The sequence below is a fragment of the Zootoca vivipara genome, chromosome 17 (genome assembly GCF_963506605.1).
Source record: "Zootoca vivipara chromosome 17, rZooViv1.1, whole genome shotgun sequence".
Classification (NCBI taxonomy): domain Eukaryota; kingdom Metazoa; phylum Chordata; class Lepidosauria; order Squamata; family Lacertidae; genus Zootoca; species Zootoca vivipara.
The window spans coordinates 29,065,367-29,091,427 of NC_083292.1; the positions used below are offsets into that span (position 1 = coordinate 29,065,367).

The following is a 26,061-nucleotide window of genomic DNA, read 5'->3' on the forward strand; positions in this document are numbered from 1 at the left end:
TCCAGAGAGCAACTCTGACTTTATTTACAAAATATTCCACATCTTTATCCAGACCGAAGACACGAGAACAACATGAGAGCCACTGGGTGCAAAGGAGAAATGGAAGTGGGAGGGAGGGAGGGAGGGAGGGAGGGAGGGGATTAAAAATGAACGAGGAACAGGAACAGGAGTTCAGAGCTGGGCTAGAACTTGAATTCTTTGTACTTCTTGGCTCCTGCCCTGGTGTCCTGGGGCTGTGCTTTCCGCTTCTTTTGCTGGAGGAGCAAAGAGGGCGGTCACAACATGCTGATAATGCCGGAGAATTTGATTCCACCCCACCCCCCACAAAAAAACCCCAATGTGAAAAGGCACATATGCATGCCTGCACACACCCCTCCCCAGCCGCTATGCAACTGCATCACCTCTCCCAAACTGCTGTGTGAACTCCACCCCACCCCTTCCCTTAGGGCCCTGTACTCTTTCCCCCTCTGCCTTTCCTCGGCTACAGGTTTCGGACGGGGCCTGCTGCTTTTGCTGTCCCCCTTCCACGTGGACAGGCTCTCTTGGCCTCCACCTCCCTGCCAGCAACCCAGCCTTTGTCCCATCCCTGAACCCCATTTGAATTCCTCTCCCCAAAGCAACCCACAGCCCTTGCACTTCCCTCACAGCAGCTGCGTTTTGTCATTCTGGGACAGGGTTCCTCAAACTTGGGTTTTCTGCTGTTTCAGGAATGAGAGCCAGCGTGGTGTGGTGGTTAAGAGTGGTGGACTTGTAATCTGGTGAACCTGGTTCGATTCCCCACTCCTCCACATGCAGCTGCTGGGTGACCTTGGGCTAGTCACACTTCTCTGAAGTCTCTCAGCTCACAGAGTGTTTGTTGTGGGGGAGGAAGGGAAAGGAGATTGTTAGCCGCTTTGAGACTCCTTAGGGTAATGATAAAGCGGGATATCAAATCCAAACTCTTCTTCTTGTTCTTCTACAACTCCCATCATCTCCAGTGGTCATGGATGATGGGAACCGTAGTCCAAAACCAGCTGGAGACCCAAGTTTGGGAAACCCTGTTCTAGGACATCCCATGAGAGGGATAATAGAGAACCTGCTTGGCATGCAGAAGGGCCTGGGGTCAATCCCCAGCATCTCCAGCTTAAGATCAGATAGCGGGTGCTGGAAAAGGCCCTTCTCTCCCATAGGGCCACTTCCCGAGTACACAGTGCTGGAGAGAGGCAGACAAAGAGCCTGTCCTGGCGGAGCTCTCCATGGCTTGGCCAACTGGCCAGACTGGCGAGTCCCCTCCATTCCACAGGTCCGCTCACCTTCTGCTTGGCAGCATGCTCCGCCACCATGTCGCTGAAGTCCTCCTTTTCCACCTGGGCTTGCTGCTCCCGCACGTGCTCCTCATACTTCTGCGTCATGGCCATGGGGTCCAGCTCCAGCTCCTCGGGGGCCAAGGCCACCTCCACGCCCTGGATCTCTGGCCCGGGTCCTTTGCGGCTCATCACCTGCAAGCAAACGCAGGGGGAGGGAGGAGGCAGCCAGCCAACAGCGGATACTGGTGTAAGGTATTTGCAGGGTGGGTGGGTCACTATCCCTCGCCTCCCAAACCACACACAAACACAGAGGGGTGTTGCAGGCAGCCTACCTCTCAGTCGTGGAAGCAGAGCATTGCCTGCAAAAGCCTTGCTTTGGAATAAGTCCATCCGCAGAGCTACATCTGCAGGAAGGCAGGCAAGCCCACACAGGGGACTCCCCAACTGAGGGTATCACTCAGGAACAACTGCCCAACTCCTGTTCACACGTGCTTTATGGACAAGCACTCGCTTGTCTCTCTTCACACGCACGCCATGTTGCGTGTGTGCATCCATACGTCTCTCTCCCTGAAGTCCCACTTTTCCACCTGCAGCTCTGGTATCCGAGTAATTTCTGCTTCACAGGAGACCCGCTGAAATGAATGGACCTAAGTTGCCATTCATGTCGATGGTTCTACTCTGAAAGTAAGTGTGTGTGTCTTATGTGCAGATAACGAGGCTCCACCAATGCAAAGTTGTCCCTATGAACAAGTCTTGAGGAGGTGGTCTGATCTCCCACTTCCTTTGATTTAACTCTCTTTTCAAGCAACAGGGAACAGGAACTAAAACATTTGAAGCAAAGGGTTCTTTAAGCTTAAAGTGGCACATGTCTGTAAGGACCTACAGGGCAGTAATTTTAATTTATTATTATTATTGTTCTCTTGCCCCTGCAAAGTGACACAGTGCTCAAACTTTGCTCCAGGACAGTTGTTAACTTTCCTCCTCTCCGTCCCCAGTCTAGTATATCTGAAGCAGAAGCCAGGTGGCTGCCCTTCCAAGCCTGCTCTGCTCACCTATGCCTAAAGCTGAATTTGCTTGCTTTAAGAACACATACCTTGTTCCAAAAATAGGTTTCAGGGCAGCGTACGTACAAAATGAAAACCCACAAGGCAGCATTTGAAAGCATAAATCAGTGGAACAAAAAATAAAAAATTAAGGGGGGGGATGCAGCAGCCCAAGATGCCTGGGCAAATTTTTAAAAAAGTTTTTAACCTGGTGCCACGACAGTCTACAGCAGGGGTCCCCAAACTACGGCCCCCGGGCCGGATGCGGCCCAATCGGCCTTCCAATCCGGCCCGCGACGACCCCCGCCGCCCGCTGCCGCCGCCCGCTCTCACGGCGCGCGGCACAGCGACGATCTAAAAAATCGGCAAAAAATCGCCGAAAATCCTTTGTGCGCATGCGTATGGGCCTCTCCCGACCCGGAAGAGGTCATTTCTGGTGCACTTCCGGGTCGGGGGAGGCCCATACGCATGCGCACAAGTGATTTTCGGCGATTTTTTTCCCGCCCGTGTGCGTGTGCGCATGCACACGGGCGCGCACTCCCCCGCCCTCCGGCCCGCCGCGCGGTAAGTCTGGGGACCCCTGGTCTACAGTGCTAGCTCCAGGTGTCCCTCAACTAAGAGAGCACTGCAGGGTTGAGGGGCCACCACAGAGTAGGCACTCTCTTTTGAACATTCAAAGGGTTCCTCTCCTAAAGGGAGAATGCACAGAAGGGTCTTGATCAGGCATCGGCAACCTCCGGCCCATGGAGGCCGTTTATCTGGCCCATGGGCTGCCCTTAAACCGAGCCGCCCGCTTGGCAAGTCCCCGTGCGCTGCGGTAAACCGGCGCAGCGCGGCACAGGAAATCGCATCTACGCAGCCACAGAAGCCATTTCTGGCGCTGCGGACATTTTGGAAATGGGCGGCTAGCACCGGAAATCGCTTCTGTGCAGCCGCAGACATGTGCAGAAGCCATTTCTGGTGTTCCGGACATGGGCAGCGCGGCACCAGAAATCGCTTCTGCGTCTGTGCGGCCCATGTTCGTGGGAATCCTCCGGCCCACGGGCAGAAAACATTACGGACGCCTGGTCTTGATGATCAACCTCTGATGTTTGAGGTAGTGTGCCTCCAGATACTGGGAATCACAATGGAGGGAGACTGTTGCTGCATTCAGGTCCTGTTTTTAGGCTTGCAGGAAGCATCTTGCTGGCTACTGCAAGCACAGGACGGAGGACTAGATGAGCCTTTGGCCAGGTCCTGCTGCCAAGCCCTTCCTACATTCTTAAAACACATGAGGTTGATATGGGAGGTGCTCCTTCAGCTATTTGGGCCCTAAACATCCTTCAGCAGAAGGCAGAACTAAAGCCAGCCTCTTCTTACCGTCGCCATGTCATAGATGTGAGTGGAGCCCATCATGGCCCCGCCAACTGTCGCCGTCCTCTTCTCTGGCAGAACAGTGAAGAGCTGGGGCGTCTCGCTGCTATTGAGGAGAACATGAGGGAGAGAAGAAACGCTCAGCATCATGGGAAAGGGCAGAGAGAGGTTGGATGGGCGCAGATTAGCCAGGAAGAATCTTGCCCCACGTGGCTGAGACAGAGCTCTGGGCCAGTGCTAACAGGTTCTTCCACAAGGGAGGGGAACCTTTGGCCTGTGGGCCAATTGTGGCCTTCCAGGATCCCCTGTTTGACCGATGATTTGAGCAAACACGCCCACCTGCCCCCAAAGCATGCAACAACTCATGGGCAGCGGCTGAGGAGAGAAGAAGCCAACACTTACCCATCCATGGCCTCCTCAATCTTCTTCTTACGCAGTTCAATGAGTTCAGGGGTCTCCATGCCAGCGGGGACCGAGGAGAAGCCCCCAGGCGTGATCAGACCACTGGAGAAAGATCAGAAGGGGTCAAAGGCCAAGCCAAATTCAACCAGCCGCCCCCCTCCCATGAATGAACAAGCAACGGTCTCAAAACAACTCTAGTCCCAGAGATCCACCCTGTCTCTGCAGGGGTGACTGCGTGTCCTGGGCAAGACGGGCCCAGCTCCTCCTCTACTAATGCCCATTTGCTTGCCCTTGGCCTCTGCCCGAGTCAGCCTTCCATAAATAACCCTGGTGGCCTCCATAAGCTTTGGACTACAGCTCCCAACAGCCCCATCCAGCATGGCTCAGAGAAAAATGCAAGCTAAGAGGGGGAATGTTGCGCCACTTCCTCATCACCAGCGACAGAACCAGGGGGCGCTGGGCTGGGTGGGGGAGCAGTGGTCCCTCTCTGCAGGGACAAGAGTGCCAGGCAGGTGCCCAGCAACAGCAGACACTGATACTTGCTCAGCCAAGGCATGGCAAGAGAGAGCGTCAGGTACTTAAAATCAGAGAACTGTAGAGCTGGAAGGGACCCATAATCACAGCTACTTGCCTGTCTGCTGGAGTGATGAAACCCGTCTCGTCTGGTTTCTCTTCATCACTCTCCTCGTCTTCCTCTTCCTCAGAGGATTCTTCATCAGAGGGTTCCAGTTCTCCCCACGGTGTCCGGTCGATCTCTTCCTCCTCTGTCTTGGTCTAATGGCAGGGGAGAGAAAACGTGATCCCGTCACCTCCCAGGCCAGCAGATCCAAACGCAGCACAGAGCATGGGCTCTGGACAAGCGGTCAAACCCCATGGCTGCCAAGCAAGTGAGGCTCCCGATGCCTACCTGGAATTCAGCCGCGTTGGTCCCAAAGACATCTCCGTAGAGGGGCTTCCCAGTCTCATCCACTGGAGGCTTGCCCCAGCCCCCAGCATGGTACCCGAATGAGCATCCCTGGGGGGAAAGGGGGTAGAGGGGAGTCAGTCATTCAGCAGTGGACAGGAGGAGCTGGGAAGCGTTCTCTGCGCTCCCCCCCCCCAAAAAAATCCCAAGGCTCCTGAGAGTGCGGTGTTACTTTGTGGTATGAGGGACTTCCAAGCTCCAGCTTGGATAGCTCAGTTGGTTAGAGCGTGGTGCTGAAAACGCCAAGGTTGCAGGTTTGATCCCCGTAAGGGACAGCTGAATATTTCTGCATTGGAGGGGGTTGGACTAGGCCAGGGTTTCCAGCTGTTTTTGGACTACAACTCCCATCATCCTTAGCTAGCAGGACGACAGACTAGGTGATCCTCAGGACCCCTTCCAACTATGATTCTATGATCCCTCTTCAATACTCGCATACCCATTTAGTGCTAGATGTGATCTACAAGTACAGTAATACCTCGGTTTAAGTACGCTTCAGTCTGAGTACTTTCAGTTTAAGTACTCCGCGGACCTGTCTGGAACGGATTAATCCACTTTCTATTACTTTCAATGGGAAAGTTTGCTTCAGGTTGAGTATGTTTCAGCTTAAGTACGGACTCCCAGAACCAATTACACTCATGCTTCGGGTTAAGTACGCTTCAGGTTGAGTACTCCGTGGACCCACCTAGAACGGATTAATCCACTTTCCATTACTTTCAATGGGAAAGTTCGCTTCAGGTTAAGTACGCTTCAGTTTAAGTACTCCACGGACCGTCTGGAACGGATTAATCCATTACTTTCAATGGGAAAGTTTGCTTCAGGTTAAGTACGCTTCAGGTTAAGTACAGACTTCCGGAACCAATTGTGTATTCAAACCGAGGTACCACTGTACTGAAATTGGTACGAGGGGGGGGGGAATGCAGCACCTTGAGACTCCCAACTTTCCAGCCTTCAAGGCTTTAGAGAGGGACCCAGAAGTGTGTGGACCACAGCTAAGGGGCCTCAGCAGGGCTTTCAGCAAGGCAAAGCCTCAGTTGCCTTTCCTAGCTGACTCCATGGGGGGAGGGCAAGCAAATCACTGGAGATCTGTGCAGGCCGGACTCCAGCTCTTCCTTGGGAAGCTGCCATGCACCAAATCAGAGCTTTGGTCCGTCTCGCTCAGTACTGTCTACAGTGACATACCAGCAGCTCTCTGTGATTTCAAAGGGGATTTCTCCCAGCCCTGCCTGGAGATGCCAATAGGGATTGAGCTTGGGGCTTCCAGCACGCATGAGACACAGCTCCCCCTGCTACAGGTCCTGCCCACCAATCCTTGATGGGTAGTCCGCACTGGGACTGGTGGGGTGGAGGACGGAGGAGCCAACTCATTCCAGTTTCACCCACACCCCGTTCTCCTCTTGCCCGCTGAGTTCTACAAAGGCAACACCGAGACTGAGCTGCCACCCCTTGGAGTGGTTGTAAGAAGGCAGGGAGGCAGGGGCTGGCTGAGGGCAGACGGAGGTTGGTGGGGCAATGCCCCATTTAGAGCCACTAATATTAATAATACAGGTTGCCAACTGGCCACCTGTTTTCTAGCAAGGGAGAAAAAGCGAAGATGGCAACGAAGGGAATGACTCTGCTCACCTCTGGGATTGGGGAATTCAAGCCTGGAATCTTCAGGTTGGGATAGGAGGGGGGCGGGCCATAGCGCTGCATGGCAATCAGCCAGGGAGGAGGGACTTTGTGTGCATTCTTGTTGGCGGTGGGGAAGAAAAAAGACATTCATCAGTTATTGAAGCCTCCCCGCTTGCGTTACCCCAATCCCCCAGCTCCCCTTCCCCGCTATCTCATGCCGTACGTGCCACACTCTGCTTTCCATTCTCACAGCCCTGCCCCTCCTCCCGCGGGGTTGCATTCAATGGTAGTCCTACTCTGAGAAGACCCCGGCTTCATCAATTTCAACCGACCTATTCCGGGAAGGAAACAATCCACAATCTCCTACCGAAATATGCTGCCCCAAATTTTATTACCTGCCAACAAAACAAAACCAGGAGATAAGCTCCTGTGGGGGTGGGGTGTCTGAAATTAAATAGTTAGGAAGTAAATAACACAGTTCTAAGTGTTAGTTCTACGCAGAGGAGACCCACTGAAATTAATGTGCATGATTAACTTATTGGGTCTATTAGTGCTAGTAGGTCTACCGTGTTTCTCATATTATAAGACATGTCTTATATTTATTTTTTCCTCAAAAAAACACACTATGGCTTATTTTCAAGGGATGTCTTTTTTTTCCCTCCTCCTCCTGCCACGGACGGCATTGTTGCTGTGCCTATCACTCTGTCTTATTTTCGGGGTATGGCTTATATTCCTTGAATGCTTAAAAATCCTGCTATGGCTTATTTTATGGGTATGTCTTAAAATATGAGAAACAGGGTAGCATTATTATTATTATTATTATTATTATTATTATTATTATTATTATTATTATTATCCTGTTCACTCTGGGTGGCTTACAGAATATATAAAACATAACAAAGCACCAAACATTTAAAAACATGGCTGCCTTCAGATATACAACTTCAGAAAGTTGTATATTTCTTTATCTCCTTGACATCTGAAGGGAGGGTGTTCCACAGGGCGGGTGCCACTACCGAGAAGGCCCTCTTCCTGGTTCCCTGTAACTTCCCTTCTTGCAGTGAGGGAACCAACAAAAGACCCTCGGAGCTGGACCTCAGTGTCTGGGCTAAGTGATGGGGGTGTTGATGCTGTTTAGGGTTTTAAAGTTGGGTGCAACCAACTTTAATTTACACTTCCTGAAAATCGCTTCACTCCTGAATTTAAAACACATTTGCTAAAATGGGGATTTGGAGGATGTAGGTGCCTCAGAAACCTGGTGAGGCGGCAGCCCGCATTCTGCCCGCCTTGCCTCCAATTCTGCCTTCCATGAGAGCCCATCCTCCCGTCAGCCCTGGTGGCTAGGAGGGCCACTGGGCTTAGCCTTCTGCCACTCACCGGCCCAACAGGCATCCCCAGCGCAATGCGCAATTCGTCTGACAGGTCCCCAGGCTTCTTCTCTTTCAGCCGCGTCTCGAACTCCTTACCCTGGAATGGAAGGGGAGATGAAATCAGAAATGGGGGCTCCTCCACAATGGCTTCCCTCCCTCCCTCCTACCCACCCAACCTTTTCCAGAGGGACACCATGGCGCCCCAGGGGGACTGGTGTTTGTCGGGGCTGGAGGAGTGGAAAACAGGGAAGCCAGGAGGGGGTGGTGTCGGAGCAATGACAGGCAGAGCCAACCAACTCGAGCCTTGTCCTTAACCCCCATCCCTGCAGAGTTCTACCAGGGCAGCGCTGTGATGCAGGAACAGGGCAAGGCTGACAGCTGGTACCACCCCCTGAGCTGGCTCTAACTAAGGAGGCAAGCAGGTGGAGGCTGGCAGAGGTCGGAGGGGCAGTGTCCCATTCGCCCTCATGGGCGAGCCTCCACTGAGGGCTCCTCTGCTACCTCGTAATACAGGTCGCCGTGGATGGTAAGCTTGGGCTTGGTCTGCCACTTGAAGAAGGCGTCGTGCAGTTTCTGGTAATCGATATCAATTTTGCCCATCTTGGGACGAACTTTCTCCCTCATCTTGGACTTCATGGTCTTCTGCTCCTCCTAGGAGGGGGTAGAACAGGAAAGAAGGCGGTTACAAAACGGAGACCTACACGTACGCAGTCTTTGCCAGGATGCATGAAATTTGTCCAAGGGTCACAGGTCGCCCAAAGGCTACAGGGTAATGCCAGGTTTAACCATCTCCCTGAAACTGCTGGGAAATCTGGTTAGCAACAAGTTCAAAGTGTGCAGGCCACAATTCCAGGGAGGTGCAGACTTCAGCTTCCTGAGGATCTCACAGTGAGGATCTCAAAGCAGACTCACTGAAAGCAACCAACACGACCAACGGAGGTTGATTAATCTCAGTGGCTCTGCTTTAAGTAGAATTTCATTGGATACAACCCTCAGCTGCCACCCGATGGCAGGGGGATCTAAAAGGGGGAGACAAGGATCCAGTTCACTGGCCAGATCTGGTTCCCCACTGTTGCGAGTACAGTGGCACCTTGGTTTACAAACTTAATCCGCTCCAGAAGTCCATTCTTAAAACAAGGCGTGCTGCTTTCCCATAGCAGCGGGGGACTCAATTTACAAATGGAACATACTCAACAGGAAGCGAAACATTATTCCAAGGCAAAGTTCACAAACCAAAACACGTACTTCCAGGTTTGCAGCATTCTGAATCCAAGCTGTTTATAAACCAAACTGTTCTTAAACCAAGGTACCACTGTACTGGGATCATGGGTTCTCCCCCCCCCCCATTTTGCTGCCCAATGTCAAAGAAAGGCTCCTTGTGCAAAAGCAGACCAGGCGGGCAACAGGACGGCTTCCTCTCTGCCCCTGATGGCAGCTGGCTAGGTCAGGAGAGCAGCTCATGTGGGGCCCAGAGAGCTCTGCTCTGCAACTCCATGCTCGAGGCAGCTACCCCCTCTGCCTAACAGCTGGGCTGGCCCTGCGCACACACAGATGGTGCAAAAGCGTAAACAACTCCCCCCACCGCAAGCACTTGACACTCCTGTGAATTTCAGGGCCCTGCCCGTGTTTTTGGAGGGGAGGGGGGCACAGACTGACCTTTTCCTGCAGAGCCTCTCTCATCTCCTGGATGCCCGTCCGCTTGATGAACTCGGGGAGCTCAAAGGGCGGCTTCTCGATGCCCCTCTTGCCTTGCAGATATTTGCGCTTGAAGCACCAGTGCCGGGGGACGGGGACAGAGTTGCGTGTGGCCTTCAGGTGGACGAGCAGCTTGGGGTCCTGGGCTGTCACGTCATGCATCTCCACCACGTCAGGACGGGCCACGAGCTGCGGGGAGGACAGGGCTGAAATGGGGCCAACTCTTCCTGCCCTTTGGGTCAGAGCGAACCCTTCCCAACTCGCCATGGAAGTTGCTCTTCTCACTCCCACCCGCCGGGCTTTTTAGAAATTAGCTTCCCTTACCACCCTGGATCTAGAGAGCCAGAGCAGCGTCTCTAGATCCACAAATCACAGACAGTTAGGAGTAGTGATGTTAAATTCTTGAGAATAATCTTTTGGAGAATATTCTCGATTAATGAGAATATTAGAGAATTTTCATTTAAAATAGGAGAATATAATTAGTTAATATACATGTTTATTCATGGGTAAACTTAAAGTCTCCAATACTTTGGCCACCTCATGAGAAGAGAAGACTCCCTGGAAAACACTCTGATGTTGGGAAAGATTGAGGGCACTAGGAGAAGGGGACGACAGAGGACAAGATGGTTGGACAGTGTTCTCGAAGCTACGAACATGAGTTTGACCAAACTGCGGAAGGCAGTGCAAGACAGGAGTGCCTGGCGTGCTATGGTCCATGGGGTCATGAAGAGTCGGACACGACTAAACGACTAAACAACAACAAAACTTATTAAGATGGCAACAAAAAAACTGTACAGATACAGATTCAACGGTGCAATGCAGTGAATTCACATTCTTTGATTTTTTGCACCAAACTTGAAATTGAAAATTCAACGTGAATGACTCACGTTAATCACTAAGCCTGCCACTAACCATATATTTACCCTCAACTTTGAATTCTAATTATGTTGTGTATGTATGAAATGTAGCTTTTAAAGTAAAAAAAATATTTAAAAAAACCTCAGGTCCGTTATGAGTGCGTTCTTTAAATATGGGTTGTAAAACTGGTTCTTACATTAGAATTTACAGTTTGTGGAGAAGATTCTCCGGATAATTTTCTAGCAGAGAATTTTCTCGAGACTATACTCCGGAGAATATTCTCACCTCACACCACTAGTTAGGAGACCATTCATGTGTAACACATCATAGCTCCCGGAAGAGTAACATCTCTGTTTTGGGCCAGCTCTCAAATGCATCAGCAATAGGCAGAAACTGGGGGACGGGTGGGAGGAAGGTGGAAGAACCAATGAGGGGGCAGCCAAATCTTTTTAAATCCTTTTAAATCAACTGTACCAGTGTCCCTCTCCCTGTTACGCTCCAAACAGACATGCACGTGCACACCACACACCAGCAATCATACCTGTTTGAGCTCAGCCACCGTAAAGCGATTCATCCGCCGAAGCTTCTTCTTGGACAGTTTGGGAACCTCTGGCTTCTTCTCCTGCACACAGTAGGGAGGGGCAGGCCGTCATTTCCTCTTATTGTTAACTTGCACTTTATTTCAAGTACTGTGACTTCCACAGCACTCCCCCCACCCCACCCCACCAAGACTTCAAAAGGAAGGAGGAGTTGCGTGAAGGAAGGATTCCACCCCGGGAGCCTGACAGTCGGAGGCAGACTGCCTCTGAACTTGGAGGTTCCACTCTTCAGGCGTTAGGAGGGACCTGTCCATTTGCACCTGGCAAGCAGTTCTTCGGAACCGAGGGTCCGGGGCAGGTGGAGTGAGAGCATTTCTGCCCACCCCTGAGATGCACTCACCTGCTCGTCATCCGAGCTGTCGTCACTGTCTTTCCTCTCCTCCTCAAAGCCCTTCTTCTTGGGGAGAGCTGAACTGGCCACCTTGTCTGCTTTCTCCGGTTCCTTCTCCTTGTCCTTTTTAACATCATCGGTCAGCTGTGGCAAGGGAAGAGCAAAAGGTGAGGCAGGGACTCCCCATTCCTCCTTCTTAGAACTAAGCACACACACAGGGAAGCAGTGGAGTCTCTCTCTCTCTCTATAATGTAAACTAGGTCCAACACCTTCCATAGAAAGGTAAGGAGAACTTGCCATGTTTATCAATCCCTTTAGAGGGGCAATAATGCTCACTCCTGACTCCCATCAGTCCCACCATTAATGGTTAGGGATAGTGGGACTTTAATACATTTAATACCTTTTCAGCAAAAGTTCACATGCACTTGTTTGACAGGCATTTCTAACGATCTGAGGTTCTTCCCCATAAAAAAGTAATTTCTATTTGTTACATTCATATCCCATATACAGTGGTACCTCCGGTTGTGAACGGAATCTGTTCCGGAGGTCCGGCCGGATCCCGAGGTTTTCGCCACCGGAGAGACCACTTCTGTGCACACGCACACGGCAGTAGAGCGCTTCTGCGCATGCGGCAAAACCCCAAAAATACTTCCAGATTTGCCGCTTACGCATTCCAAAGTTTTCATAACCGGAGGGATACATAAGCGGAGGTACCACTGTAAATGCAGGGGACGAGATCAGGAAATCCCAGGCCCTCCTCATACCTTGAATGCCTCAAAGATCCTCTTGAAGAAAATGAAGTTGGGGTCATAGATCTCTGGCTCCTCTGTGACATACTCAATTTCCACTGGGCCATCGCCCCCAGACTCCTCCCCACGCCCCTTGGCGTCCTGGGAAGGTGGGCTCTCTTTCGGGGACGTGCTCTGCTGCTGCTGTTTCTTCTTCTTCTTCCGGTTTCGCCGCTTGCGGTTTTTCTGTCAAGCGGACCAAATGCGCTTACTTAGATTTAACAAGATTTACATACTGCTAAGCTGCTTAAAATAAGATACTACGTAGTAAGAAACCACAAATAAAATAATTAGACTTAAAACAACCCAAATATACATAATAAAATTGTACGTCTGGGTGGGCTTGTATGAACAAAAATGATTTTAGCAGGCGTCAATAATGGTACAACACTAATATCAATAAGCAGGGAGTTCCAGAGAGTAAGTGCTGCTATACTATATTGGCATACTGCAGCAACTTTAATGTTTTGTTTTTAACTTTCAGGATCAATTAGCCTCCTGAGGCCATTTGGAAGAAGTCAAACAAAAGTAAGATCACAAATTATTAATACTCAAGAAAGCATTAAAGCAGCAGCAGATAAAACAGGGATCAACACACAGCACCATAATGGAATAAAAAAGGTCTGTGAGGCTCTCCTAAAGGCCAACAAGGAGGGTGTCAAATGCATCTCCCCTGGGGGGGACATCCCAAAGATGCGGGGCCGACACAGGACACATTTCCTCTGATAGGGCAACATTACTGCCTCCAAGGCAGCCCAGTTCTTAGGAACCGGCTCTTTCTACCACCTGGGGGGGGGGACATCCTCTGCTCATGCTCTAAAGTCTCACTTGACTGAGTCCCTTTCCCCACCCCCTTTTTATACAGCTGCCTGTGGGTATATACCCATGGGTAAGCTTCTGCTCGCCTTCATAGGCCAGGACAGGACAGCTTTGCAGAGGGGCCGACAGCTTACAGAAAACGGAGGCTGCCACTGGCTGCAGTTCAGGGGTGGCCAACTTGCCCTGACCACTGGCCGTGTTAGCCAGAGCTAGCGGGAGTAGTTCAGAGGTGGCGAATCTGTGGCTCTCTACATTAGTGGTTCTTTAGCCTTTTGGGGGAGTCTCCTTTGAGAATCTGATGGAAGCTATGGATCTCTTCCCCCCCCCCCCGAATAATGCACATAAACAGAAACACACAGAAGTTTGCATATAACATATTGCATTGGGGAGGGGGTTGTGCACGTGTGTGCCGCATTCACAGGCCCCCCAGTTTTAAGACCCCTGCTCTAGAGGCTGTTGGACTACATTGTTGTCCTCAACCGCTGGACTGGGAGTCCCAATGCCATCTGGAGGGCCAACAGTTCCCCCCACCCCTTCCGTAGTTCCTGCCTCCTCACCTCTTTCTTAGACAGAGCCAGAGCATCCTCTTCAGCGTCTGAAGCGGAGATACCAGCCAACACCCTCAGGTCAGTCTCCATGTCATCATCTATGGGGAAAGCACAAGTGTGAGGGAATGAGTAGCAGAGTGGATACAGGAAGCCTGGCCTAGCCATCTCTGCAGAAAGCTTGCATGCTGGCAATTCCACCCCTCAGTCAGTCATGATCTGCCACAATCTGCTCTTCGGTTGCCTTTACTGCCGTTCCGCAAAGTGCAGAAGGAAGGCACAGAATGTGATGTGGGTCTCAGAACCCAGCTTGAGAGGGCCCAGAGTGTGCAAGTCACAAGTTCAGTGGTTGGCTCCTCCGGAGCGTTCGGCCTCCTCCAGGTGATGCGACATCACACACGCACGACGCGCATCAGGGAACCCTGACACCTCTGGTTAGAACTAAAATTTCAACTCCCATATTGGTCATGTGACCGCACGGAACACACACAAGTTCACCTAGAGCAGGGATAGAAAACCTCAGACCCAGGGGTTAAATGCGGGCCTCCAGGCCTCTCTGCTCCAGGCTCTCCACGGGCCCCGCCCACAACTGGCGTTGCTCCACACCCTCCCTGAGTGTTTCTGCCTGGCTGGAATGTGTCCTTGAACTCGGATAATGCTTCACGCTTGCCTAAATGGAGGACCATAGAGCGGGATTTGTGAGTGCCTGCAGAAACCTACTGCAGGAAGCGAAAATTCACATTAGTTGTTCCGCCCCTTTTTGGCCTCTGGCCCTGCCCACCACTGGCATGTGCCCCCCCCCCCAGAAGGTTACCCAGGAGAGTATGCAACCCTTGGGCTGAAAAAGGGTTCCACAGCCCTAACTGCGTGTCTCAATTTCAACTTTTAACCTTTGCCTCAGACAACCCAGTACCTGTGGCGGTGGGCACAGCCGTGAGCTCCTCCTGGCGAATCTCCTTCAGCTGGAGGATCTTCTCCAGGGCTTGAGGGATTTTGGGACCCACGCCGGACTCATCAACCTGGAAGACGAAACAAAGTTTATTGACAAGAGTGGCCTCCTTCTGCTTCCAAATGCAGATCTTTCAGCTTTTGTCTAATCCTGCGTTTGTTTTCATCCAAGCCGTGTCTCTCAAGAACACAGGCTGCACCAGAGACCACACTCCCAGCACCGCCCATGTCTGACTGCTTGAACCTCCCTCCCATCTGAAGCCAACCCAGGGGAAGAATGCCTATTCCCCCACTCACAACCTCTCACAAAAGGCATTGATGGCTATCGCTTGGATAATAATAATAATTTATTATTTGTACCCTGTCCATCTCACTGAGTCTCCCCAGCCACTCTGGACGGCTCCCAATCGAGTATTAAAATACAGCATTAAATATTAAAAACTTCCCTAAACAGGGCTGCCTTCAGATGTCTTTTAAAAATAGGATAACTGCTTATTTCCTTGACACCTGATGGAAGGGAGTTCCACAGGGCGGGTGCCACTACCGAGAAGGCCCTCTGCCTGGTTCCCTGTAACCTCACTTCTCGCAATGAGGGAACTGCCAGAAGGCCCTCGGCGCTGGATGTCAGTGTCTGGGCTGAACAATGAGGGTGGAGATGCTCCTCCAGGTATACAAGACCGAGGCCGTTTAGGGCTTTGAAGGTCAACACCAACACTTTGAATTGTGCTTGGAAATGTCCTGGGAGCCAATGTAGATCTCTCAGGACCGGTGTTATGTGGTCCCGGTGGCCGCTCCCAGTCACCAGTCTAGCTGCCGCATTCTGGATTAACTGCAGTTTCCGGGTCACCTTCAAAGGTAGCCCCACGTAGAGCGCATTGCAGTAATCCAAGTGGGAGATAACCAGAGCATGCACCACTCTGGCGAGACAGTGGCTTTAAAAGAGGATTAGGCAAATTCAGGGAGGAGAGGGCTATCCAAGGCTACTGGTCACAATAGCTAGGCCCTGCGCTCCATTCTAGGAGGCAGCCATGTTTCTGAATACCAGTTCCTGGAAACCACAGGAGAGGAAAGGGCTCTTGTGCTTGGATCATGCTTGCTGGTTTCCCACAGGTATCTGGCTGGCTGCTGGGAGGACAGGGAGCCGGACTAAATGGGCCACTGTCCTGATCCAGCGGGCTCATCTTCACTCGTGCAATTTATCCCATTCCCCAAAGCAGTTTCCCTGTCACCTTGCCAAGCCTACCCCCCCCCCACATCTGCAACAACCAGTCTTACCTCACGGCTGTCCTCTCCAGGAGGAGGTGGGGGGCCACGGGGTCTTGGGCCAGGTGGTCCAATGGGCGAGCCCACAGGGGGATTCCCTAGGAAAAGATTGGCGAATGAACTCCCAACGGGAAAGCAAAGCAGCGACAGCCACCATCAGTGTGCCACTTCCCTACTTGTCAGAAGAAACTGCGTACTTTGACATCACTTGAAAAGCTTTCACGCCCATCCCAAGACCGAGGGTGGGGGGGTCTGTAGCCCTGCAGATGTTGCTGGACTCCAACTCCCATCAGCCCCTGCCAGCATTACCAACGTCATGGATGGTAAGAGTTGTAGTCCAACAATATCTGGAAGGCCACAGGTTCCCGGTGGGGCTTAAATCTCTGATTTAAGCAAGTTCCTAGCCCCTTTGGTTCTCAAGGGCTTCAAAGAGGGAGAGCAACACTGAGTAGCATCTGAGCAACCTCTTTAGCTCTTAACTCCCCTCTATAAGTGTCAGTTTGCATTTCTTGGTGCAGAAAGTATTGATCTGATGTGTAGAGATCTTTCCTATTCTAATTAATTCAAGAGGCTTCTGGAAGCTTTTGTGTGAAAGAAACAAGCAGAAGGTTCGTGATGTTTGGGTTATTCCTTCAGAGGAACAGCTGGTTTAAACTGGTTCTCTTATCTCTTCTGTCAAGGTCATGCCCACTACAAAAGGAAGGCCAGAGGGAGCCTGGGTTTCACTTTCTCTTTCTTTCTCTCTTCCTTCTGGTGTGGCGTTCTGTATGTAGTGTTAAGGTTTAGGCTTATGATAAGTTATTGTAAGTTTAAGTTAAGTCTGCTGCAACTGGATTTCTTATGGACAGGGCCAATCCTGAATGTACTGGATTTGTGACCATTATGCTCGGTTGTCTTTAGTAGCAGTAAAGCTCTGCTGGATGAAATATTAACTGCCTCTGGTCTATTTTTTGGGAATCCTGCAACGTGTTTAAGTTTTTGCTCTGCTTACTATACGTTGAAATCTACTCTGCATCAATACTGAGTAGAATTCCATGACAATAAGTATCAAAATATGCAGATATATTTGCTCAATTTAAACACAAGCCACCAAACTCAGCTTTAAGCATAGCTGCCAAGTTTTCCCTTTTCTCACGAGGAAGCCTATTCAGCATACTGGAATTTCCCTTTAAAAAAGGGATAACTTGGCAGCTATGTTTAAGTGCAATTTTAGTTCTGCACATACAACCAAGGCAGCAGTCCCACCTTCCATAAATTTATCCAGCTCTTCACTAAAATCAGGATGGGGGTGTAACAACCCTTGGCACAGAACCCCAGAGTTAACATTTTCAACGATCTGCCATTCCTTCAGTTCAACAAGTTACTCCGCAAGCCAATTTGGGGCCTGCTTTTCACTGAGAGGAGTACAGACTCAGAGGGATAACCCTTGCCAACAAACCTCTTTTTAAAGTGGGCATAAATACTTTTCTTCTTCTTCTTCTTTTTTTAAGGATTTTGGGTTCCCCTCCCATGACACCATGTACTGTACCGGTAATATACTGTTCCTTGAAATAAAAATAAGTGGGAATGGATTCCTAGCCAATGAGTATGTGAATGACACAGAGTGAGTGAGGTCTGACACTCCACCTTCCTGAATGATTCTGAAAAGACTGCCTGACGCTGCTTGCCCTCTTTGCATAAATGGGCCAGAGTTCCTTCTCTGATGCAAAGGGACTTACCTCTTGGAAGCCCCTGAGGTCTTGGCCCCAGGTCTGGAGCAGCCCGAGGTACAGAGGGGGCCAGCTTAGACATCTCTTGCTGGCGCTCCTGTTCCATAAGGACAGCAGCCTGAGACGGGAAGAGAAACAACACAGATTCTAACATAGGAATCTTTTTTATAACAAATCGCACAATTGATTCATCATGCTCAGGCATGTCTACATCGACTGATGTCTCCAGGATTTCAAACAGAATATAACTATAAATTAGCCTCTTGCATATGTACCATAAGTATGTATACAAACTCAATGAGTGGAGTTTGCTTTTGCCATGTTACCTCATTTATATTAGGTCTAATTTGAGACAAGCAAACTCTCATCTCCTCATCAACACAAAAAAGCCTTTCTCTTTTCTGATCTTTCATAATCTGTTGGGAGTTGAAAAATCCCTGTTCACAACAGTATGTCATGGAGAACTGCGGAAGAATAGCCAATGCTTTTTGCTCTCATTTTGAAAATATATCTATCCATATTCTGCAAATAATTAAAACTATTTTGATGTTATACTATACTACACTTGTTTCTTTGATTGTCCTTGAAGCTTCCCACTGCACATGCTATCCTCTCCTGCCACACCCTTTGAGAACCACAGATCTAAAGGGAGAGGTGAGTAGGAACATTCAGTTCACAGTATAAAACAGGGATGGGACCCTCCAGCTGTTGTAGGACTACAGATCCCAACATCCATGACCACTGACCACAAGGGACCACAGGCTCCCCATCTCTGATCTCACTCTTGCGCTCCCTCTCTCACTCACACACACAAGCTACAAATATGTTCTGCAACACAGCAGAATTCATGTTGTTGGGAGCCGTTGCATTATCAGACACGAACACAGAGGAACAGAGCAAGCCGTTACCTGCTTGACCCTCTCCTCCTGCTGGATCAACATGGCTGCTTGCTGCTGAGCCAGCTTCAGCCGCTCTTCCTCAGGTAACACAGAGGGATCCACCGCCTGCATACGGAGAGGTGGGCCCATGCCAGGGGGCGGAGGAGGTGGCCCCACCCCCATGGGGAAGTTGAGGCCCATGCCAGGGGGCGGAGGAGGAGGCGGCTGCATTGGCGGCATCCCCATGGGAGGGGGCGGCAGAGGCATCCCGGGATGCTGCAAGACAAGAGAGAAGAAGGCAGCTGTGGGAGATGTTGGAAGCACGCTTGGCTTAGGTTTTTAAGGATTCCTGCATGACACAACCACCCATGAACAGAATGACAAGAGGAGGTAAAGATCCAGATGTATGGGATGGCCGAGACCTCGCTTGGAAGCAGTACGTATGAAAAGATGTAAATGTCTTTGTGGCTCTCAAGCTGGACGTGAGCCAGGAAGGTGATGCAACAAATACATTTTATGGCTACATGAACTCAAGCATAGCATTGCAGCAGGTTCCATGCTATTCCGCATTGGTCAGGCTGCATCAAGAGCAGGTGGGGCGGAACCCTCTGCCCCTCCAGATGTTCCTAAACTACAACTCATCCCTGACCATTGGTGGGGCTGATGGCAGTTGTAATTCAGCAATATCTGGCAGAAAAAGGGCTCCACATGTATGATCTATAAAGGTAAAGGGACCCCTGACCATTAGGTCCAGTTGTGACCGACTCTGGGGTTGCGGCACTCATCTCGCTTTACTGGCCGAGGGAGCCAGCGTACAGCTCCCAGGTCATGTGGCCAGCATGACAAAGCCGCTTCTGGCGAACCAGAGCAGCACACGGAAATGCTGTTTACATTCCCGCTGTAGGGGTACCTATTTATCTACTTGCACTTCATGCTTTCAAACTGCTAGGTTGGCACGAGCTGGGACTGAGCAACAACAGCTCACCCCGTCGCAGGGATTCGAACCACCAACCTTCTGATCTGCAAACCCTAGACTCTGTGGTTTAACCCACAGCGCCACCCGCATCCCACCAGAGAGTCCTATAGATGTCCATAATTTTGGATGCAACATTTTATGAGGTAATCTAACAAACTGGAGTGCAATCAGAAGAGGGTGATCTGAAGGGGGGCACCTGGGATATAATAATGTGTTTGTGGGAGGAGGATTATTGCTTTGTTTTTGTTTTATTATGCACTTTGTGTTCTCATTTTGTATTTTTATGTTGTGAATCACCCTGTGATCTTCAGAACTCAGATGAAGGGTAGTATATAAATATAAATATAATAATAATTTGTATAAGTTTTAATTTTTATGTATAATTCCTTCTCATATGTTTCTGTTTGGCTACAACCAGTATTCAGTTGCCTTATTAAACGTGGGTCTTTCACAGCCCTGCTACCTGACATTTTTCAAACAAACATATTGGAGATGAACCTGAGAGTGAACCCAAGACCTTTTTCATTCAAAGTGCATGGGCTGCCGCTGAGCTTATGGCTCTCTTGAAGCTGCTCAAGTCTCATAACAGTGGCCAGAGGTTTCCTGGATATATCACTCACCTGGCCTGGCATGGGGGGCAAACCCGGCTTATCTCCATCATCTCCTCGCAGAACTGGCCTGTTGAGCACTATCCCAGTCTGTAAAGAAGGAGATGGAACAGTAGTAGAGGCAACCATAAACATCATCATAAAATTTATTGCCTTCCCCTCACCACAAGGTCCCAGGGCAGGTTACAAAGGAAACCAATCTTCCCTGTGAGAGAAAGAAGAGGGCATGGGAAGCAAGCATAGACAACAACCGGGCCTTCTTCAGTCTGACTGCCCACCCCATCCCCTGGCCAACTTTAAATGTTTGGGGGATGTTGGAGAGATGGTACAAGCCAGTCCTTCAGGCAGCTTAATGCATTCTTATCCTCAAGTGTTCTGGGTGGTCACATTTGTAGCCGCAAGAAATACGGTCTCACCTGAAGTGTGTAAGTCTGCAAGCGTTCCACCAGCTCCTCGCGGCCACCTGGAAGGACAGAGAGACGTTGAGGTCATTCTGGGGTTACTCTATGTCACATGGGATAAGATGACAGGATTGGAGTTTAGGGCCAACAGTCCTGCACCAACTCTCCTCAAGCTCATCTCTGACACACACATGCACCCCATTCCCAACATCCTGACCATATTGTACCAACAAAACAACTTTCTCATCACCTCCCATTCACCTTCAATAGGGAAAATCCCCAGACTCTCACACATACCCTTCTTTCTGCAGGTCAAGAGCAGGGCCTTGACATTTTTAATTATACTGTTTGTTAAGTTAACTGCTCAAGGCCAAATAGATTATGTCAATACAGGCAGCAGCCATTTTGCATGGAAGTTTCATTCCTGGCCCCTGTGCGCATAAGCCCGTCCCGCTACCTTCTGGGACCAAAAGGATCCACATGTTGGTGGTCACACATCAACTGGATGCGCCTGTAATTATTCTTTTTTCTTCTGTGGCAATCACTTGTAGCTGAGTTAAGATTGTCTTCCATAAACATGGTTTTAACAATGAGTCCGTAAGTGACTGTGGAGGCCAATTCTGGATCCACACGTCCTTCCACAGTGCGGAAATAAGTTTCCTGGTGGGAGTTAATCATGGTGTGGATTTGCCAAGCTTGCCTTCCTCTTAGCACGTTGCTCCCTTGCGTGCTGAGTTCGAGTTTCTTCAAAGCCCATGACACCTTTGATAGAGGCTGTTCTCCAACTGGAGCGCTCACAGGCCAAGCACCCCAGGCATCCATTTCAATAGACAACACTGGGCTACATGGACCATAAACCATTATACAGTCGTACCTTGGAAGTAGAATGGAATCCGTAAAATCTACAACCTGAACCTCCCTCCTCTAACTACCCCACAAAGCAGAGTTGAGGAACTCAGACCCATGGGCCAAATGTGACCCTCCAGGCCTCTCTATCTGGCCCTTGGTCACTACCACACTCCTTGGCCCTGCTCTAACCCTTCCTTCAGTTATTCTGCCTGGTTAATCTATGTTATTGAATGTCTCCATTGCCTGGAGTGAAGTACATATAGTGTAGTGGTTCGAGTGTAGGACAAGGGTCTGGGAAACCAGGTTTCAAATCACCATTCACCCTCCAAAGACACTTCCTGTTGCTCTCTGGCGCCAAGGATTCACTGCCAGCTTCATAACCCCTCCCATTTCCCCAACTTAATCCACTAAAATCCCTTATTCTTCTCCCTCTCTCCAACATTCCCCTCTTCCCGCTCTGTTACATTTCTGCTCCTACGCATTGATCTTGGAAGCCAAACTAACCAGCTCTAAAGTCTCGAATCCAACTATGGATATATTAAAGGAATTTTCAGAACAGGTAAACATCATCATGCCAAATTAAATTTGGAAATAACAACTCAGGCCTCACCTACATTACTGAACCCATAAAAAGTGTTTCCCCCCTTTAAAAGTGCAATCCATGAATTCTTGGTCAGAGGTACAGTACATTCAAAGATGAACCACAGCTCTATGGCAGAGCCCATGCTTTAAATGCAAAAATCTGAGACTCAGCTCTATTCCCCAACTGCCACCAAAGCTCCTAAGGGCCCTTTCACATCCTCCTCCCATGACCCCCTTCCTCGTAGAAAGAGTGTAGGTCAGCACTTCGCATGCGGAAGACTCCAGGTTCAAATCCCCGGTGGCATCTGCACATGGGGATGGGAATGCACCCTGACTAAAATCCTGGACAGCTGCTGCCAGTCAGAGCAGTTCAATACTGGGCCAATTGAGTGAACCAGCCTCTCAGCCTCACAGGGTTGTTATGAGGATGAAATGGGGGGGGGGGAGAGAGAAGAGAACCATGTACGCCGCCTTGAGCTCCTTGGGGGGAAAGATGGGGTGTAAATAAATGTGACAAAGCTGAAATAAATATAAGGCAACTGCCCGTGCTCCCTGCCCCCCCACCCCGTTCGCCCGCCCACAGAACCTTCCCCGCTCTCCTCCAGCTGCTTCCACACTAAGAGAGTCCTTCCAGATCACGGGAAAGGCCTGCAGGTTCCTGTTCCCCGTACCGGCAGGCTGTAAGCGCCCCCTGACCCACCACAAACAGGGCCTGCTCACCTTGCGTGGGCGCCCCGATCTCGGCCAGCTTGGCCTGCAGCTCGTTGGGAGACCAGGCCGCGTATGCTGGCAACGGCATCTCCCCTGCCTTGGGGGGCTCCGAATGCACCTCGGACGCCATCTTGCCTTGTCCCCGCCGCGCTCAAGCGAACTCCGCCGAGCGCACACAACGCAGAGTTCCCAACGGAGACCGCGCGGCCACCGTACGCGCTGCGGCGGCGGCGCCTCGCGCCCAATCAGCGGCAGCTACGACAGAACGGTGCGTGCCCAATGAGGAAGCTTTGAGAGGACGCAAGCCGCGGCGAGTATAGAGGAGCGGCCAATCAGAGGACAGGGATGCCTCGTTCTATTCAGGAGCGGGAGGGTTAAGTCGCGTTGAGTTCTGGGCTATGTAGTTTAGCTGAGCTTCGATGAGTTGCGGCCTTTTTTATGTGTGTATGTTTCTGACCCACCACTCAAAGCACAGCCTTTGATAATTTGCTCGCTGGCCATATTTATTAAGTATCACACAGAGATTTCTGCCTTTTGTCCAAGGGTCTCAAGGCTGTAGAACACAACACACTGTTTTGAACGCATGACAGTATCCAAATGAAAGGGAGTTTGTACACTCAGCACACATTTCTCCAACACTGTGGGAAGCACTGTGTATAAGATGCCCTCTAATTTTTGACATTATTTTTTAGGGAAAAACCTAGTCTTGTACACGTAGCTGCAGAGGTGCAGATGAACATTTGTGTGCATGCACACGAAAGCTCATACCAAAATAAAAACTTAGTTGGTCTTTAAGGTGCTACTGAAGGAATTTTTTTATTTGTCGGTCTGTCACTTTGTTGTTAAATTTGTGTCACACCTTTTCCACAAAGTGGTACTCAAGGAAGCTGACAGTGAAATCAAGTAAAATATAAAATAACAAAAACAAGCAGGTTAAGCAAATCAATACGCACAAAGTGCTGGCAAATTGCAGCATGCACAATGGACATAACAGCCAGCTTGTGAAGCTAAAGACCTGTCTGAATAAAAATGTTTTTGTCCGTTGGTGAAAATTCATCATTTCACACCTACACCATACATTTAGAACATCCCCAGCCCTCCAATAATCCTATGAACTGTAATATGCTAAGGGTGCTGAGAACTATAATTCTGTGAGGAGTAAACTTCACTTCCCATTACCCTCCCTTTTATGGGGAAAAGGCACAACTGTTAAAGTGGTACAAAATATGATTTAAATATACGGTTACAGGTAGGTAGCCGTGTTGGTCTGGGTCGAAGTAAAATAAAAAAATTCCTTCAGTAGCACCTTAAAGACCAAGTTTTTATTTGCACACGAAAGCTCATACCAAAATAAAAACTTTGTTGGTCTTTAAGGTGCTACTGAAGGAATTTTTTTATTTTAAATATACGGTGTAAGTCTAACCTTAAAACATGCCTTCCTTGCTAAGGAAGCTCCCTTGCTTGAGGAGCTTCCTACAGTCCTCTGAGGGGCAAAGTCAAGCATTCAAAACAGATTCTGCAACTTATTTAGGTCAAACCCAGCAAATATAGTTGTGCTCAACAGAGAGATGTAAATTCATTTAATAAACATAACATAATGTATAAAACAAGTGAGAAATCAATAAAATGTCAAGCTAGGTTGACCCTTTAACTGAAGCCTCCAGGAGCAGGTGAAGTCTAGCTTGGGAACACCATGCAAACATCTTCATTTGGAAATGTACTCATGTTCAGCTGTCTGTAAATGGAGGTTAAAGAAAGGATTATTTATTACACTTTACCCCACTCATTCCAGCAAGGTATAATGGTTAGGGTGTTGGACTAAGGTTTGAGAAACCAGGATTAAAATCCTCATTCATTTGAGCAAGGGCACTTGCTGAAAATTCATAATGTACCCACTGGTGCAAAAAAGATTGGCAACCTTTGGTCTATGCTCTCAGTGCAAAGGTGGGAAGTTGTTGCCCTTCAGATGTTAGACCAGGCACCCCCAAACTACAGCCCAGGGGCTGGATATGGCCCGAAGGGCTCATTTATCCAGCCTGCTGCCTGCTGCCACCGTGTGCTGCTGCAGCCCGCTCTTACTGGTGCAGCGCGGAGCGGCTACCCACTTCCGGGTCGCAGAGCACCAGAAATAGCCTGCGTGAATGCGCAAGCGTCTTTTCTGGAGCACGTCCGGGTGGGAGGAGGCCCATGCGCATGCGCACAAGCTATTTCCGGTGCTCCTGCGATCCCGACGTGCGCCAGAAATAGCATGTATGCTTGCTTATGGGCGTGCGCTCCCACGCACTCTCCCGCCCTCCGCGGCATCGGTGCTGCAGGCACCGGCCCGAAGTGCCGTAAGTTTGGGGACCCCTGTGTTAGATTAACTCCCATCATTCCCAATTCATTGGCCATGCTGGCTGCGGCTAATGGGAGCTGGAGTCCGGTAACATCTGGATGGCCCGCAAATATCTCCCATCCCTGCCTTAAGAAATGGATATATTTCATCCTCTCCAGCCCCACTGAACAATGAAGACACAAAGAGGTCAAGCTTGATCTCATTGAGCTCCTTTGAGGAAAGAAAGAGCATCTCTTCATTGAAGGCAAGCCTGAGAAAATGTCTTACAACTGATTAATTTCAGTGGACTCTCTTCTCCGGTGCTTTTTGTCCTGGTGGCATGTGCCGGTGTGCAGTATTGTCACCTTCTTCCTTTTTCAAATCCGAGCCTCGCACCTCCTTCCCAAAGCCTAGAAAGCTTCTGCCCAGTTTAGGGAGGGAGGGACGATACTCTGGCAGGGCCCAATATTGCATGGGGAATACCGGCACCTTTTATTCTATTGGGGGGGGGGGAAGCACTGTTCCTACCTCAAAGAAAGTGTCTAAGATCTTGTCAGTGGTGTACGCCTGAGACTGGAACTGCTGCTGGTTTGTCTCAATTGCTGTCATTAGTCGGAAGTAGAAGTAGAGATATTCCCACTCTCTAGATAAAGAAGAAAATATCATTGGGGGTACCAAACAGCTTGGGACATCAGTACTGATTAGAGCATCTCCCCAGTACAGTATTAATTATTTCAGGCCCTAATCAGTGGAGGAGGCCCTGTTGGAGCAAGTGCTACCTAGCTGGTGGTCACTTGTGGCAGCGCCTTCTCAGAGGTGATTCCCTACTTGTGGAATGCCGTTCCTGGTGAGAGGCATCTGTCCACCTCATAATTAACATTTAGGAGAGATGTTAAACTGTTACATAAATAATAATAATAATAATAATAATAATAATAATGTTTATTCTACTGCTAAATTATTTTGTTCCGCTGCTTTTGGTTGCCTGAGGGGAAGGTCTTCCTTATTACTACAGTGGTACCTCTACTTACAAACTTAATTCATTCTGGAGGTCTGTTCTTAACCTGAAACTGTTCTTAACTAGAGGCGTGCTTTCGCTAATGGGGCCTCTTGCTGCCGCTGTGCCGCTGGCACACGATTTCCGTTCTCATCCTGGGG

At 49.8% G+C, this 26,061-nt stretch overlaps 2 protein-coding genes across 2 annotated transcripts in view; both read right to left on the bottom strand.

Annotated features, from left to right (window-relative positions):
• SF3B2 (splicing factor 3b subunit 2) lies at positions 1-22,794 on the bottom strand. The gene is made up of 21 exons (XM_035098731.2): positions 22,599-22,794; positions 20,463-20,509; positions 20,059-20,136; positions 18,493-18,738; positions 17,594-17,702; positions 15,888-15,973; positions 14,578-14,683; positions 13,677-13,765; positions 12,277-12,486; positions 11,522-11,656; positions 11,124-11,204; positions 9,686-9,913; positions 8,531-8,680; positions 8,037-8,126; positions 6,669-6,776; positions 4,992-5,099; positions 4,716-4,858; positions 4,085-4,186; positions 3,689-3,788; positions 1,293-1,478; positions 1-254 (listed from the first exon to the last, which is right to left on the bottom strand). The coding sequence occupies exons 1-21, from the start codon at positions 22,717-22,719 to the stop codon at positions 183-185; spliced, it is 2,595 nt and encodes an 864-aa protein (XP_034954622.1). The 5' UTR covers positions 22,720-22,794; the 3' UTR covers positions 1-182.
• LOC118076228 (cation channel sperm-associated protein 1) overlaps positions 22,741-26,061 on the bottom strand; it is a 19,998-nt gene continuing 16,677 nt past the window's right edge. Inside the window, exons 11-12 of the mRNA XM_060269845.1 lie at positions 25,432-25,546; positions 22,741-22,944 (exon numbers count right to left, since the gene is read on the bottom strand). Coding sequence (XP_060125828.1) covers positions 22,741-22,944; positions 25,432-25,546 — 319 coding nt within the window. The remainder of the gene's footprint in view (positions 22,945-25,431; positions 25,547-26,061) is intronic.

What these genes read in the sequence shown, in the direction of transcription:
- SF3B2 (XM_035098731.2), bottom strand. Translation starts at nt 22,719, where the DNA reads ATGGCGTCCGAGGTGCATTCGGAGCCCCCCAAGGCAGGGGAGATGCCG. An exon ending in TGGCTCTGTCTAAGAAAGAG is followed by an intron (nt 12,487 to 13,676) that starts GTGAGGAGGCAG and finishes TCCGCTTGACAG; the next exon opens with AAAAACCGCAAGCGGCGAAA. An exon ending in GAGAGGCTCTGCAGGAAAAG is followed by an intron (nt 8,681 to 9,685) that starts GTCAGTCTGTGC and finishes ACCCCCTCCTAG; the next exon opens with GAGGAGCAGAAGACCATGAA.